At 35.7% G+C, this 18,457-nt stretch overlaps 1 protein-coding gene across 1 annotated transcript in view; it reads left to right on the forward strand.

Moving 5' to 3' along the window:
* DPYD (dihydropyrimidine dehydrogenase) overlaps window positions 1–18,457 on the forward strand; it is a 340,069-nt gene that overhangs the window by 8,291 nt on the left and 313,321 nt on the right. The window contains exon 2 of the mRNA XM_030455551.1: window positions 11,412–11,522. Coding sequence (XP_030311411.1) covers window positions 11,412–11,522 — 111 coding nt within the window. The remainder of the gene's footprint in view (window positions 1–11,411; window positions 11,523–18,457) is intronic.

The following is an 18,457-nucleotide window of genomic DNA, read 5'->3' on the forward strand; positions in this document are numbered from 1 at the left end:
TAAAAATCACAGCATTTTCCTTGACAGCCATTACATTGTTAGCATCTATACTAGCATCTAGCTCTTTATAAAAGACTTGGTTTTGCCTTAATTGTGAAGAGCATCCTCTGAAAACCAAGTCCATTCTTCTCTTAACAATAAGCTCAACAGCCTCCTATCTGGGTGTGTCTAGCAACCATGCAAAACTCCAGAGTGCATCTATGAAAGTAGGTAGTGGTGATGGAATAGGCTATTAAAAATGTAGACCCATAATATGAATAAAAAAGATTGGAAGTATAAAAAGAGGTTTTACACCTGGAAGTTGTTATAGTTATTTAGATTGGGCGAGAATAATAACCAATTGTTTTCTAAGATGTATGACACATTTATGAAAAACCTTGTAGGATAAATGGATCTTTTTAGTATGCTACTTCCACAAAGGACTCCATGAATAAAATAATAGTGAGAGAACTCTCAGTGGATGCTGAATACTGCTAATTGATGAAATTATTACTTATTACACTGCAACTGAACTCTGCTTAGAAATACTATTTTCAGTATGATTTCTTGAAAATGACAGCTGAGATGTATTGAAAACGAATAGTGATAATTTCTTGATATCTTTGAAATGAAGGATATTTCAATGACAGTTAAAACTGAGAAAAGTTGGTTTTTTTTCATTTTTTTCCCTGTAAGTGTTCAGATCATGGAATATTGCTATGCAAATAAAAAGAACTTTTCTGAAATCAATAAAGTAGACTTAATGTGGATTTATGAGGCATTTAAAAAATAATTTCAAGTATTCTTATTTATGATAAAACTGTCAATTATTTGTGTCAGCAGTTCTTATGTCACATTTTAAGCTTGAAAATAAGGTTTGTGAGATAGGGTACAGCCATTGCATTTAGGAAAACTGTAATTGTAAATTTAATCAGTACTGAAAAAGTATTCCATTGCTTACTGCTCAGGGCAAAAATATTGGGGAATGAGTACCAGGTTTGGTTTGGATTGAGTACTAGTGAACTTAAAGCCAGCTGTCCTTAGTGGTGTGCCATTTTAGGTCTATGTACTATCTCTGAAGTTATCAGCAATTGGTGTGAGGATCTGTGTGCAATATATCACATGTAGCGTAATCTTTGGAATATAACTACAGGTACATACAAGAAATTATTTCAGTCTTAAGAAATTTGTTCATCAGTGGTAGAGGTATACCTCCCTCCCTCTTAATCTTGTCAGTCTTCAGAATTTGAGGGACAAAACAACCTTGTGTAAATTCACTAGCACGTGTGTGTGGGTGTGTAACGACAGAACACAAGATGGGAAATTAGAGGTGGTTCCCAGAGTTATTCTGCTACCATTTAAAAACTGTGCTTGATATCGTCCTTTTTTCAGTTCCAACTGAAGCCACAAAAATGTAAGGTTTTTTAGTATGCTTGTACATAGCTCTTCAAAGCAGATGGAAGTTAGAGTGTGACAAAAGAGTTGGGAGGAAAAAAAGAAAATTCAAACAAGATAACCACAACAGAAGCTGTTCTGGAACACAGGTGATAAAATGCAGAAATGAAATTAATATGTAACAGAAAAAATGAATATATCTATTCTCAAAAAACCTGCAGTTGGAGTAAAATGTCAGCAGTACCTACAAAGAGGCCAATTCCTCTTTGTTAGGATATGATAAGAAACAGTTTTCAGAAGAGTATGGAATATTCTTAAGTAAAGCAGAGTAGCTTGCATGCTGCTAAACCTTGGCACAAGGTGAGGAGATAAGATGAATCAATTTAGGAACCTGAGAAACATTTAGCACAAAAGCAAAGCTAACTAATTTTTAACTCCCTGTGTAATGGTCTCTATGCATTTAATCAATGAGTCCATAATGAAAAATGTATTTGAGGGCCTTGAGGGCTGGGTCAAAACTCTTAGTGCTGGTGCAGTGTTCTTGTAATTCTTGCTTTTGTAATCATAGTTGAGCACCTAATTAGCTCAACTTCATCCAGGTTTGCCTTCCATTCTGGTCAGTGGAAAGCAGATAGTCTCGTAGCAGAAATGTGGTTTGTTGTAATAAATAGGAGAGTTAGAATATAACCGTCTACTATATACAACATCCTTTATAAAGTATTTTAGAAATTGGTTTTCTATATAAGCATGTGAGGAAGTATTGCAGATTTTTTTTTTTTTTTTTTTTACATTTTAATTTTTAAGATTGTCATCTCTGACTCTGACGCACACATTCAGTAGTATTTGGTGTCAAAATTGTTGAATAAGAATGAAGAACTTTTGGAATTGCCTTGTTCCTCATTACCACCATGTGTTCCATTGTCATCTAGAACACGTGATGTCTTAGGCATTTCTAGAATGCCATATTTCATGGCTGAAATGTGTCACCGTAACATTACTGTGACCTTCTGCAAAAAGAGACAATAACATATTTAAAGGAAAAGAATAAATTTGCAACAGTTCCCATTTTCTTACTTTCATGGGCTGTTATGTTCTTGTTTGAGAATTTGCTGTGGTATTTTTTTCAGTTGTTTGATAATATTTTAATATGTAGCTTGACGTATTAAACCCTTGCTGTTTAGTATATAACTAAAAATGCTTCACTCTTCCATTTTATTTCTGTGTGCTGAATTATTTTCTCTTTCCTTTTGCATTAGGAGGTACACGTACTAGAAAATCAGTAGTTCCATTGTCAGTTTTGTATTTTACCATTTCATTAAACAGTTGCCACTGAAATTTTTATGGAAGTTTGCATGTTAGTTGCATGTAGGTAAGTTTACTTCTTTCATCTGAATGTTGCAACAGATTTAGGAAGTCAGTACAGATAGGCAAATTCTTAGAACAAATACAAATGTTCATGGGTGTTGTGCTCCATCTTTTAGATGTACATTGTAGCTCTCATTGGATTGGCATCCTCCCATTTTGGACTTTGAAAATCACCTTTTAACAAAGTTTTCAGAACATTGCTATGCTCAGCTAAAATGAGTTCTGCTGATTTTGCCAATGATTAATCTTAAAGCAGTAATAACTTTTAATGCTCATTTCCCTCCTATAATCAAAAGTCAGTAAAGCATTAACTTTTCATTAACTGACATGTCTCTAATGCAAGGTTGGTTTTTGGTTAAGCAAACACCCACAGTCAGTTGTTCAATTAAAGGTTCAATAATAGGGATACAATGGCTTATTTCTTATTTTGGCTCTAATATTACTTCCAAAGGCAACTGAGCTTGCTTTCAGTCTGCTTGTCTTCTTGCAGAAAAAAGTGAGATGTAACTGTATGTGTATGATAATGATCCATTTTGCTGTGAGATATTAATTAAATGACTCTCTTGATGAGTAAGTAGTTACAAATGTTACTTAGTATTCCTCATGTAACAGAGCAATTAGATGTGTGAGTGATCCAGGCATAGATAAATACTATAGTGAAGAAACAGCAATCTCCTTTTATACTTGTGATGCAGTCCTAAATATTTACTGAAGTGTTAAATGTTGATTTGCAAAAAAGGAAGATTTGTTTTTAGGAAGATGGAAAAAAGTAATTTGGTATGTAGTGAGTTTTGTAAACTGTGAAGAACATGTGTGTGCTTACTGTTAAAGGAACAATAGCCATGAAGCAATGAATCAAGGCTATGACATTAATTGCTCTGGTTTTTCTACACTTAACCAACTCAAATTCACTGGATGATTAAAGACTGTACAGTTAGAGAGAAAATTTATTGAAATATATGTGCAGAAGGATAGCTGCATCAAGTTTTAAACTCTTCTATTTTTAAGAACTATAAGCTAAATAATATTCTAGTCAACAAAATGAATACATGATAGTGAATTCAACTTTGAGTAAATCCAGGAGAGCTGTGCTCAGATATGTCTTTTCTGAATGTGCGATGTTAACCCAAACAGCTTTTGGTGTAGTGTACTCCTTATAGTGTGAAAATGTGACTTTATCACAGAATAGGAGGTTCCTGGGGGAGCTTTGGTTCTGAGAACTTCATCTTATGGCACAGTGGATGTATATGTGCTTGGGTTCAGGGGGTGAATAATTAATTCACTGAATTCTGGGCTATTATTTGGATACTTAAGCATGGAGGATGTGTATTCACTTTAGTTTTCCCTGTGAGGGTCAAGGTGCTTCTGCTGAGATTATTTGTGTCAAGGAGGCAGCATGCAGAGTTTCCAGCCTCATAATTTACCACCCAGAGCTCTTCCAATAGAGAGCAGCCGTTGGTATCTATGGGAAGCAAGTAACTTTTTTTTTTTTTCTCTCTTCTAATAAACCTTCTAGAGTTAACAATAATACCCAGCATTAATGTGTTGCTGAGGTAGAAAAATCAAACTCTTAATTGAAAGTTAATGTATCAACAAAATTAGGGTTAGGTAAACTATGTTTATGGTTGTGTAATTTTAAAAAACTGTAATGCATTAACTTTATATAACAGAAAGGTGAGGTGTACCACACTTCTGTTAATATAGACATATTCATAACTAAGACTTTCCTGACTTTTGTGGGAGTGATTTAGCTCATTTTGTTAAGATTATTTACATACTGTAGGGAAATCTGAGGACCATGAAAAATGTGCAGTAGAAAATCTGTTTTGGAAACTACAGTTTCTAATTATCTAGGAATGGATGTAAGACTACCTCTTCAGGATAACCAGTATGCTGTGGTGATATTACAGGATAAATAGAAGTTTTACTCTTACCAAATAATAAAGACTGTGTAAGGCATGCAGGAAGCCATAGAAGTGTTTGTTCTGATGTAGAAGATGATTTCTAGGGAAATCTAAAGCTACATAGAAATGTAAAGATGAGGATGTTGTACTCAACTGCTATGCTATAGGCAGTGACTTGGCAGTGCACAGCTAGATTATGCTTATGACAAGATCATCCATTGGCCTTTGAATCTGAGTCTTTTTTTAAAGGGTCAGAGCTTGTGTGACTCAGAAATAAGTCTTGTGATTAAAAGTTGAGTCTGTTGCCAGGTGTTTTTGAGCCCCCCAAATCCCATGCCCCAAATAAACACTGGGATTCAGATTCTGGTCTCTTTGGTTTGTTGGCTTCTTAGCCCCTGTCTCACAGGAGGCTGCAGTGCTGCTGCTCTTCTGGCACGTTTCCTAGTCACAGACTGGCTGTCTCTTCACGGAACTGGAGCCCCATCTTCCATCTCTCTGAGCACTCTGGTTTGTAGATACTGTAATAATGTAAATTGCTGATTCTTGGGCATGGACAGAGGGTCACCTGGAGAATGGATCTTTCTTTAGAGAGGGTTGTGGCAGAAAACACATCTGGTAATATCAGAAATAATTCTTTGGGTGTATCCCTTCTGAGTCCTGTGCTGTCTGGGGTCCTTTCTAAACTGGGTTCTCCAAAGGCTGATCACACTATTCCCCTGACATCTCTGTTCATTTCACACTTTGTCTAGCTTTCTATGGCTTTCATCACCTCACAACTAAACCAGGCCTGAGCTACTGTGAAAACAGTGTTTTTTACTTTTTGAAATTTTTTGGGTTTTTCTAAGATGTTATGTAAATTTTTTGTAAAGATTCTTGTTGGTTCAGAATTTCATTAAGGAAATACACTTTTGACACAAGTATCAATTTATGGGATATTCTGTCATACTCAGGAGGGAGACATTCACAGCATGCCCTTGTTTTTCAATAAAGAAAAATGGCATATAGCTAGCTTCTCTAAGACATGACACCACAGATACTTATTTCTTGAAATCTTGTTTATCTTTTAGTGTTACACACTCTCCTAGGATTAGAACTTTCACTTGCTCATTTAGTAATGAAACTTCAACTTGTGATAGTTAGGGACTTCACACAGTGTTTGAAGTGCTGCATCTAACTGTTAGTGCTTCATGCAGCTTTCTAGAAAGCAGACTATATGTGAGAAGTAAAATGAGAACTAAGCAATTCAATTAAGATATGAATAGAAAGAGTTCATGCCTCAGTAATCTTTTTCTTAACTGACATTATTTTTAAACACAACTCCATTATTCTGGGTCATCTAATCTCATGAAAATAAATACTTCTAGATTGCGTTCTTTGGTCTTTGACTGATTAATGCTATTGAAATTAATGTTCAGATAGCCTGGAAAATATCAGGGGAAAAAACCCAGGTACTTCCTCCAACATAAGAAGGATCTGCTGGAGTGAGTCCAGAGGGCCACCAAGACGATCAGAAGGATGGAGAACCTCTCCTATGAAGACAGGCTGAGAGAACTGGAGTTGTTCAGCCTGGAGAAGACTCCAGGGAGATTGTTTAGTGACATTTAAGTACCTGAAGGGGGCCTACAGGAAAGCTGGAGTAGGACTTTTTTCAACCACATATTAAAATAGGGCAAAGGGGAACGGTTTCAAACTGGAAGAAAGTAGATTTGGGATACATGTTAGGAAGGAATTCTTTCCTGTGAGTGTGGCAAAATGCTGAAACAGGTTGTCCAGGGAAGTTGTGGCTGCCCTGTCCTTGCAAGTGTCCAAAGCCAGCTTGGGTGGGGCTTTGAGCAACCTGGAGTAGTGGGAGGTGTCCCTGCCCATGCAGGATACTTCGAACTAGATGGTCCTTTCCAACCCAAACTATTCTATGATTGTTTCTGTCAATGAATTAACACTTCTCTAGCTATGAAATTAATTGTCTAGTATCCTCATTACACTTAGAAAAATATGTTCTCATTATGTTCACTTGGTGAACATATGTATCTTGCAATACATTTAATGTTACTTACTGTGAGGGAGATCGCAACCCTTTTTAAGGAAATTGGGCAGATTAATGGAATGGGGTGGGTTGGATTGCTCTCCACATGTGTTCCCTAGTATGCCTAGCCCTACTCCTGAATTTTAATTGCTATATGTAAGAGTTTAATTGAGGATGCTCTGTGTAACAACTGGAATAAACCAGGGTATAACCTGTGCACTACGGGGGCTGGGCTAGATAACTGAGCTGGATGCTAAAACAAAGTAAATAACACATGGGACCACCTGTTATGCCTGTGGTCTTAGTCTGCATGTGAACAGTTGCATTTTCAGAAGCTTCCTTGCAGCTGTGTACATATTGATCTGTGGTGAGCTTCAGAAGATGTTTTGGGGCTGTTCATATGAAATTTCCCCAACATGCTATAGATTGTGGACAGAATCCATGAAAAGAGAAAAGTAATAATTTGTCTTATTAAGAAGCAATTTTAATACTGCAACCAGTGAGAGAGTCTGAGTTTGTATTTTTCAGACCCTTGTTCTGGCTTTGAATCACCAGTAAAAACAATGAGAATTACTAAGGACTAAATACTCTTGGCACAACTCATTGGCTTCAGTAGAAGAACATGTTGCTAAGGAGTTTACTTTGGGACAGGGAAGGAAAAATAAAGCTGAAGACTTAAAAGCTTTTTAAAAAAAAGCTTTCAAAACTGTGTTATATACTTTACAATGACAATGCTAGACTAGCATTTGATGACTGATACGCAGTTACTGCAGTTCCACCTACGATGTAAATTGTACTTTTTTATTAACACCATCCTCCCTCTGACCCCTCTTCCCTTCCACCCCTGCTGGTGTTGGAAGCACTAAGCACTCAGCATAGAGCTTCCTTAACTTTATTTTGCTGAATATGCATTTAATTAAAAATCAGATTTAGTTGCAATAGCTTCTTATGATTTCAGCTAAGAGTTGCTTTATGAGGTGGGAATAAAATGGGAGTGATACTTTTAATGCAGTATTTATATATATTTATATAATTTTTATATATTTTTGCTGGGTCACTGTAGAGCATATGCTAAACCTGTTTTAATTTACCTGAAAATGCTGTATTTGAAACAGGACTTCCAGCTGAAGAACATGTCCTACCTCAAATGAATGCCTTAAAATAATTAATTTTGGTATAATATTAATGCTAAATAAATTGCTGACTGTAATATAGCATAGTTTTAAAACTTTTACAGCCTTTTTATTAATAGATGTTAGTGAAGATTAGAGCTAATATGTTTTGTGTACACTTGCTAATCATAGCCTTTAAAATAGAAGCTGAGCAATAAACATCTATTGCATAGCTTATGGCAAGTTTATTCTCAAAAGCTATGTTACTGTGTTGGCAAAGATCAACAGAACCATTTGTCATTAAATCCTCAAAATTTAAAAGCTGTAGCTGTACATGCTAGTCATTCTCAATGTACATCACTTACGAGTAGTTTATAGCAGTTTAGAATACTTGCAGCTGAAATTAATATGTATTTGCTATAATGAATACGTTGCCTTCTGGAAGAGAATATTTTAGGGAATTAAGACAGTGTTAATTTTTTTTTTAGCTTCTAATAATCTTAATCTTTTAAAAGACATAAAAGAAATTGTTCTTAAATGAATTCCTTAAGGTAGTCATATTTGAAGGTCATTTGCAATAAATACTGTGTTCTGTAGAGACAGGCTGCTTGGCTCTCTTCCCAAAGAGAAGTCTTCAAATAATTTATGAAAATAATGAAAGTATAATAATTTGGTGTCCATAATGATGTGTGCTGTGCTTGTTGTGTGGCTGTGACAAGTTTGTACTTGTGTACATGGGCTGAATTTACTTCTGTATACTTAGTCTGTTTCTTTCTCCATCAATGCAGTACCAAAATGGATTTCTACAAAGATACAGCAGTGTTATGTTCTGATTTGTAGCCAATCCAATGATAATGGATTTATACCTACTTTATTTTTAAGAAAGTAAATGTGGCCTTTTACATAAAGACTAAATATATAATTTGTAAGTTCCCCATTACTATACAAATAGCATCTTACTCTGAAACCCAAAGTTCATTGCCCTCTGAAAAGTGATGTATAATGTATCCACATTCTACATTGGGGAACTTGAGTCTTGCCCTTTGAACATTTGGAGAGATCAAACAACAGCTTGTCTGGCATGAATGAGAATTTATGTAGCAAGATAAGCATGGGATCAGGGCAAGCAAGATTGCAGATGTCCAGATAATTCTCCTCACCAGTGAGGTCTCCTACTGCTCAGAGAACCAGTGTGTTTGGGAGACTGCAGATCTTGGGATTCCGTTCTTCCATATCCATGGTGGTTTATTTTGGTTTAGCTGAGTGCCTTCCTTAAGTGTCAGTTGCAACGCTCCCTCTAGAACTTTCTTTTCTGTAATTTTCCACTTACTGTCTGACCTACCTGAATTTGTTAAATTTACTAAATGTCTGACTAGCCATAAGCTGCAGAAAACCAACTGAAATGAATAGCAAGAAAACACTCTCACTAATCTTTCTCTCTGACAGTTTAACAGACCCAAAAGCATTTACACTACAGTCCTGTTTAGGCAGTTAACTTCTGAGTGGTTCCTAAACACTTGGGACCTCCAGCAACAGCAGCCCCCTTGGTCAGCAATCCAAGATTTAGACAGATAGTGTATTATTTAGGTAGTGAGACTACAAGCAATTTTTATATTGTGTATGTGATTTAGTGTGTTCTGTGCCAGTTTTATTTCAGACTTAATTCTGGGACATGATACGCTACAAAGTCCTTTTGGATTTCTGTAACTGTTGTGCTTGGAGCCGTGCTCCTGCTGCAGAATTCCAACAGGACCAAACATATGGGGATTCTTCCGTCCTTGGCTTGCCCCACCATTTGTTCCATGTTTTAAACCAACTGGTGCTGTACCCAGTGGAGTACATCTGTTACAGTTTATTACTAGAAATCTGCAATTCATTTCAGTTTGCTAAAATAATTCTAATATGCTTGGCCAAGAGTACTGCACTGAACAATTAAAAAAGAGAGTAGGCAAAATCTTGCTGAAGCGTCTGTGATTCAGTAAGTACTGCCCAGTTTGGGTGATTTGGATACTCAACAGCCTATAACCAATGGGTCAGATGGGCTCTGACAGTTTAGTTTGATCTTCTTGAGAAATTAAAGTAGCAACTGAGATGCTGTGACATTCCTTATGTGAATGCCCCTGCTCTGTTTTAATTAAGAATGAAATAAATTAGCATTAACCACCACTGAATGCATTTGGTTATCACATCTTGCCTAAGGTATTCAGCTAGGTAACACCCAGAGCAGTCTTTACTGCTGAAATTGCAGAGGTACATCTCATTACACCTTCTAATTCTTCCCAAAAGTCAGCAGCATGTAGGCTGCTAAAATAGACCATACTTTTTTGAATGTTGTAACCCACTTTTTTTTGTCAGGCAAATCTGGGCTATGTACTGCTATTGTTATTGTACAGGGCTATTATTATTATTATTATTGTACTGGTATATGTACTGGGCTATTGTTATTTGCAGGTAGAATTTTCAAGTAGGCAAGATTTCTGTTTTGTGGGAAAAATGGATTACTGTTCAGTCCAGAGCAAGCATGAAATAGTTCATTAGAACTTGACTCGTTTGCATTAAAAAAAAAAATTAAAATCCCATAAACATCAGCACAAGAAAATCTTAATGCAATAGAATAGGTTACTTTTTCATCATTATCACCTGTGCCAGCAGACTTTTAAAATATATAATATTCATTACCCCATCATACTCACGGAGACAGTTCAGCCTCCATTTCTGTAAGTCAATCTCACATCATTTGATATATAGTAGCAGGATAAGCACACCCTATTCACCACAGTGGAGAAGTACAGTGGTAAAATAAAGGTTTTTTTGTTTTGTTTTGTTTTTAAAGAAAACTTACAAAACCAATCCAGGAGTTACAACCAATATGCCTGTTTTTGTTCTCCATCACAGACCTGAGTCTGGATCTGTCACTTGCACTCTGTTCACACTCACCAGTTGCATTAAATGAAGTCAGTTTTGCTACAGAAATCTGTCATTTGCTTGATGTGAGAAAGAGATTGGGTTCCAAAAAACTAATTTAATTTTTTGAGTTATGCCAGCATAACGAAAGTCATTACAAACTTCATTCTGCCTGTGTCATCAGACCACCACTGTCATTTAAAATTACAACTAAATTTCCAACATTTGTTTGAATCCTTGCAAATAGAAGTACTGTAAGAGAAATGAAGTTAACTTATCAGCTCACTAGGCATAGAAGCACGTTCCTGTGAAGGAGAATTTAGAGTTTTTACAGAAAGGATGAAACACCCAGAAATAACCTAGATTAATTTAAAATATTTCTGCGTGTTTTGCTTTACAAGTGTTACTTAGAGTAAAATAATGAAGCAGAATTGTGTATTTCTGTATGCTGTATGTAACAAACACCCAGGAGTGAAAACTACCATCATGGACAATAAATATAATTTTGTTCTCTAGCAGTCCTAGAAATGTCTTTAAATATTCAAAATCTAAGTGTTGCAGACAATAGAAATCGAAACAAATTAGTATGAAGTTCGGCTATAATATTGATAATTGTGTTTTGGGTTTGCTTGCCACTGTAAACAAGCGTGTGAGGTTTGACTTAAGAGGCTTTCAACTTTTTTGAATTTTTTTGTCTGTATTTTATTATTTTCTGTTCTCTTTCTATAGAGCATTCTGGCTTTAAACCCACGAAAACAGAGGAATGCAACTCTTCATTCAACTGCAGCAAAGAAGCAAGTCAAGAAGCAATGGAAGAGGAATTCAAACAAAAACTGCTCAGTAAGTGCACATTTATTGTTGCATGTGGAACATGGAATAATCATGGAGGCTGAAATCTCAGTTGCATGAGAAGTTAAAATTTTGAGTTTCTTGTGTTGTTCAGTAGCCAAATTTGGCTCTTAGGTCTTTTCCAGAGACACAAAGTAATTTTGTGTTCAGCTATTTACTTTTCAGAACCTAGGACATGCCATACCTTTTCCCTTTTTTATAATTTAGTTAATCTTTTTCCCTTTTGGCAGAGCAATCTGATCTCTCTCAAGTATCAAGTGGTCTCGCAGCTGGCCAACCACCTCCTGAGCCTAGCAGAAACACTTGCTCTTTCTGGGTAGCCAGTGGCAGATGCCTCTTCTCTACCCTGGTGGGATGCTGCCCACTTGCTCCTTTTATTTCTCTTTTCCAAGAATATTACTGGGTAGAGCAGCACTTTGCTATCATTTCTGAGACTTTCAATTGTGATTTTATTTTGGTTCAGAAATAGGAGAACCCATCATATAGAATCATAGAATGTCAGGACCTCAAGCATCTCTTGGTCCAACCTTTCTAATATTATTGATTATATATGTCTCAGCACCCCATCAAGCTGTACATATGTCTCAGCACCCCATCCATATATACCTGTGTTACATACTTGTGTGTATTTAGAGGGCTACCTAGATATGTGCTATATATACATGACCATATATATACATAGTTTATATGTAACTGCATAAAGCCTAGATTTAAGAAATAGCTCTGCATTTTAAATTGTGTGCTGTATTTTTCAGGAAATAGTTTTAGAATAAATATTTTTTCATTATTAAGTGTCTGTATTCTGTACTTTTACCATTAGATACTATTTCTTCTCTAGGTATTTAGATTCCTGGTCTCAGTATGGTATTTGACTAATCCTATCAGATTTTGTTGTCTCTGATCTCATCTGATTAGAAGGTTTGTAGTGTTTTATACTGTCTTCCTGCAGGTTCTCTCAGTATAAATTCAGAAGTCATTTAGGTAGAGTGCTGTAACTTCATCCGCAAACTGTTTCCTTCTGGATAAAATATTATGGTGTCTTTTCATAGTTTTGTCAAAACATTTTCTTTTACTACCTAGGAAAATTAGGGTTTGATAGTTGATATTTGTTCGTTATTAAAAAAAAACTCACAACAAAACAACACAAACCAAACCAAAACCCCTATAAAGTTCCTATTTTTCTCAAAGTTATGTAATCCAGTATGACCAACAAATATCTGCTGGGAGGAGCAACCAAAGGAATCAGCATTTCAACCATAATCTAGTATGTTTTCATTTCCATAAAATATTTATTTGACTTTTATCTTTGCATTCTTTTAAAGCTGTACTGATACTGCCTTTGCAGAATTACTGTTGGAGGGAAGGTGGGAGCATGAAAATACAAAACTAATTAAATTAACAACCCTCAAAACTCTGAACAAAAGCTGCATCTGCTGAGGCATGCACACAGTGACTTTGTAATGTCTAATACACTTCCAGATGGCAGACTTACATCTTTCTTCAGAATAATTACACTAGTGAAATTTTAACTCCTAGCCTGCTCACTGAGACTCTTTGGGTTGCCTGTTGAGTGAGTTCTGAAGTGAAAACTGAGTGTCAATATCTTTCCTCAATAGTGGAAAAAAGGAAGGTTCAACTATGCTTTCAGTGAGGGCTGTTGTTTATTTATTGTATTAGCAACCAAATTCTGCTGTGAAAATGATTTTTAGGTGTAATACCAGTCAGCTTTCCTTCAGAAATTTTAGCTCAGAGATTGAGATCAGAGTATGTAAACTCCATTACTGAGTCACTCCCAGTATCAGTTCTAAACCTTAGCATTAACATTGGTTTCTTCTGAGTCATGCTGAAAGATGCCACTACTGTCTGGAGAAAAAAAGTTTTCTGTAGGTCAGATGAAATTGAAACCAGAAGAGTTTTGAGATGGCTAATAGTAAATTAGTAAATTTAGTAATTGTAAATCTTGGAGAAGACACGAAATTGTAAATCATACTAATTAATCAATTTACAGATAAAAGTAAAGCAAAGAAATAAACTGTGAATGCTGTGAGGACTCACTTTGATTTCGAAATTTTCCTAGGTAGTTTAAGATTGTATAGACATCTGATTTATGTTTTTAGTTATGATTTCCATCTCACTATAATTCCATTTCTCTATGTATTTTTTGCTTGCTGACATTTAAATCACAAACTTGATGGGTGTGCATTGTGTGTGTTTGCATTACACACAGCACACTGAATTCCTCACTTTATGAATAGCATTAGGGGACAAGTTCTGCTTTTACCTTGTAGACGCACGGGTTTCTTACTTAATGAAATTCACCTCTGGACTTCTTATGGATTCACTTCCCAGTGGAGAACTCAGTGGGATATTGTAGTTCTTTCTAAAATATTATTATTGTAGCCTTTTTAAAATAATGAACACTTGAAGGTACCTACTAAGGATAGATGAGAAGATGATACAAACCCACCTAGGTATTCAGACTTTCTTCAGCTTCTGCATTTAGAAATAATGGTAATAATTGCTCCAGATGGAAGAGTTGGAAGTATTTCAAGGAGAGAAGAAAGATGAAAAGGAAATGGGGTTTAGATTGGTTTGTAGTTAATTGCCATAGCCTGTAACAGTATCGATTTTCTGGCATTAGTAGCATTGTTCTTTACCCTTACATTTGCTAAGCAAGATCAGCATTGTGCCATGAGAGCCTCTCTTCATTGAAAAAAAAAAATTAAGCTCAGCTGTTTTTTGCAGGGCCATCACTTATGGGCAAGAGTCCTTACTAACTGTTCTATCATTCTTTCCAGCAATTAGAGAGGATCAAATTCTTCACCTTGTCTTTTTCTTTGCAACATTAAGGTGCAACTACTAGATTGCTCTATGCTAATGGTGGGTAGTGTGATTTGCAATTCATTGCAAGATATAACAGATCAAGTTACTCTCTAAATTGAAAGGGCAAGTTTGCTCCCTAAAACAGTAGTAAAAGTTACCTAAAAACTTTGAACTTCTTTTTACTTGGATAGTATTTTTGTAGCTGCTATGTATGAACATTCATAAAAAGGAATCCTTATTTTATAAAGAAAAGGGTTTGTAAGGACCTCTTGGTTACAAATGTCCAGGCTCCAGGCTGTCACAGAAAAACCTGTAAATAAGGTGATTCTTTCTCAGCTATATTTGTTTCTCTAAATATTGCCTTCCAGTGAGATGGGAAAATGCCACATGATTTTTGTGCCCAGTCATGAATCACAGGTACAGAATAATCAAGTTAGTAGCTCACAAAAAAACCCTGATGGGTTGAAGCAGGAATAGTGCAAATTGCAGACAAGCAGATAATAAACCCAGTTCACCCAAGGTCTGAAATCAGAAACCTTAATTGAAGAAATATTTTTCAGTTAATAATTTGGCCATTTCCAGACATGTATTGATGAAAGATTATATATTTATAAAATTAAAAATAATCCCAAATATTGTAAAATAGAGAACACTCATTAAATGAATCAACCCCATTATCTTTATAATCTAAATGTGTAGTTTACCTTTGAAAATATTTATTTTTTTCTTCATTGCATATGAATATTCAAGTTTAGCTCTTTTCTGAATGAATATACAATGGCAGATGTCTCTCTAATCGCTGCTCTATTCAAACATTAATTGGTAGAACATATGTAGAATTCTACCAGTCTGAATAGGTATAGGATAGCAGCAGTCTTTTTAATCACATCACTATTCAACTGCTAATTGGTGTGATGATTAAGGGACATTAGAGGGAGCACATTGACATCTGATTCTTTGAACTGATGTCTGCTCAGGCTGCACTGCATTCATCGTGGCCAGACTGATTTCTTAAATAAAACGCTCTGATTCCCGAATGTGGAAAATTGTGCATTAGGATCTATTGAGGCGATTAGGGAATCTGAGTATGATTCTTTTATTTAACTAGTGATTGACTGTATATGCACAAACTATTCAAATGAATTATACATGGGATACTGAGTATCAGGAAGAGCTGAGAAGTAACATCAAGAGATTTTCTCTTTTCTCATAGTGTCAATAATTAAATATTAATACACATCTTAAAATGTACTAGTTTAATCATTTAGTAGTCAAATTCATACTCATGCATTTTTTAGATTAACTAATTACTCTGCATTTTCTCGTATCGATACCATATGCTGCTGTTGGGATAGAAAGAAAGTAAAAGAAATATATTCTGAATCTTATTATTTTAGAATTGATTATTTTAGAATTAGAGGTAGAAGAAAATAGCAATGTGGAAACATGTAAAAGTTTTACCTTGTACTCAGCATTTATTTAAGTAGCAAGTTAAGGGTAAGACTCTGCATATCAAAGTTAGTCCAGTAGAGATAGAAGGAAGCTGGTAGTAAAACCAATTTGGAAGCAATCACACACCAGCTGGACATTAACCAAGAGAAGGAAGGTGAAAAGGACACAGCGAGGAAGACGTCTTACTTCATCCCGACGACCACCTGAGGGGGGAATGCAAGCCCAAAAGGGGCCAGTGTCGCAATTCACTGATGAAGCAATGTACACATGCAAATGTATTAGAAAATGCTGTAAACTGTTGAATATGTAATTAGATTGCAAAATTTTCCGGGATAAATTGTGGCCGCGCTGTGACTGACTTCGGAGCCAGATTTGGTTCCCGGGGCCTCAAAATAAAGCACCACATATAGCCTCTCCTGAGTGGTTATGTGTTTGTCTCCATGCTAACACTGGCATTTATAACCATTTCACTGAAATAAAGTGGTTTACATGTTTGTATATGGTATCAAATACTTACTCTAAAAATGCATGTAATCGTTGAATTTTCTGTTTTATTTTAGTTTCAATGTCTTAAGATCTTTTCATTAGAATATCTCAATAGCTCTTAACTTGCCTGACTGTTACAGATTTGTGCTTTTATGCACTTTTCTGTGTATTGAATTGTCAATACTAGCAATTTTTGCCACATCTGGGGTTTGGTTCTCTGCAAGAGATTCCTTCTTGCCGTGATGCCATTCTTGAGTGCTGTACAAAACGACCTCTTAATTTCATCAGTTCAGAGTTCTTCAAGTTTGGTGTTCTTTAGATTTGCTGTAGAATTACTCTTCCTCTTATAGAGCAAACATATCTAGTTCCAGGTGTATTTCTGATCTTAACCATTTCAAAACCAAAGGGTCTCAGAGTTGCAAATTGTTTGGCTTCACACATACATATGAAAAATGAAAAATACTTTTCTGTTGCAAATTCTGAATTCTAGGTAAGTCTGATCAACTCATTCCCCTTCATTAAAGCTGAGCACATCATAGAGCAGAGGTATAACCGATACAATCTTCACTGTTACTTTGCATCTTTTTATTTCCTTTTAGATGTGGTTTTTCTATATGTGTACTTTCCTGTGGGTATTGAATAGAGATAAAGGTGCCTTCTTGTGGTGTTGTATTGGAAAACAGAATAAATAACAAGACTAGCTTATCTTTTTCAGTCCCTCTACTCCCACTTTTTTCTTTCTTTTGTAAATCATTGCCTATACTGAAACCTATACTACTCTTTCTCTCTCTCCTCTTGTACTTTCACTATACAAGGTATCTTGTATAGTAAAAGCCCCATCTCTGTTCTGTCAAAAATCTATAAAATGAAAAATGATCATGAGAAATTGTAAGTGTTTGAACATTGTGTCTTGGAGAAACCTTGGTTAGCCTGTTTGTAATTACTAACTTCACACCTACTTATATTGTCAAAGTCTTGGAAGACATCTGCTTACTAGAAGTGAAAAGAGCTCAGTGTGAAGGAATTAGTATAGTTTGCTGAATGATGTATTTTAAGCAGGGTAGGTAGCACCGTCTAATTTTAAATTGCACCGAAATGTTCATTACAGGACCCTCTTTGCAGCTTGTCTGCAACTTTGCCATATATTTGGGCAATTTTTTTTTAGAGCACCAGTCCATCAATTGTTTCATGCATATTAAAAATCAGTCATATGTACAGACTAAAAAAAAACCTCCTGTATTTAAGTATGAATGAAAAAGTCTGGCAGAAAACAATGGTTTTGATCTTTTAACCAGTCTGATAGCATTATATTTAAAGAAAACCCCAACACATTAGCATCCTGATGGTTTGAAGCAAGAATGCATAACAGGCTATGGATTGAAAATGTCTGGGTACATCAGAACATTTCTATACCAATGTACAATCCTCAGGTGGAGAGCAGTTATCTGTGTCATCACTCACTTCTCCTTAGCTTACTGCATTCAGTATTCTTTGCTTACAGTAGTGTCTTGGTTTCAGGAACTCTTAAATTTTTGGTGGTGCATCTCAGGAATAACGGGACTTTCAACACGATAATGTTGAAAATAAATAGAAAACGGATAGTAGCCAATCCAATATTGGTATCAGACATAATGATTTTCACAGTTGCTAGGTACTCCTTGGTACAAGAGCTTTCCTTGTACCTAGCTTGTCTACTCCATGTGGATGAAATGGAACGGGTGGGTGGTCCAGTCTCTAGAGCTCTGATGTAGCCATGTTGAAGCATATTCCTTTTTAGTCTTTCTGGCTGTGTGCCTGTGCAGACAGTTCCAGCTGTCTTGAGAAAGCTACATGTATCTATTTTCTGTAGTCACTTCTATCATCTCAAATCAGGTCTGTTTTTTTGGAAAAATTGCTCAGCAAAACTTTGTTTCCCTCTAATTGGATGACAACCTACTGTTGCTTCATTTCTAGCCAAAGAGGAAGAGGTTAGCTTTTACAGAGCCTAAGATCCTACCACATGCATTCCATTTGAAAAGTTTATAAAAGTTGTAATTCATGCATTTTTGTATTTTCCTTTTAAAAAAAGTTGAAGATTTCTTGTTCATGTACCGTGTGAAAGGAGCATTAACATTACTAAATCAAGTAAACAAATAAAGCATCTGAATTACTACCTGTGTAGTTGC

The sequence above is a fragment of the Calypte anna genome, chromosome 8 (genome assembly GCF_003957555.1).
Source record: "Calypte anna isolate BGI_N300 chromosome 8, bCalAnn1_v1.p, whole genome shotgun sequence".
In the NCBI taxonomy this organism is placed as follows: Eukaryota; Metazoa; Chordata; class Aves; order Apodiformes; family Trochilidae; genus Calypte; species Calypte anna.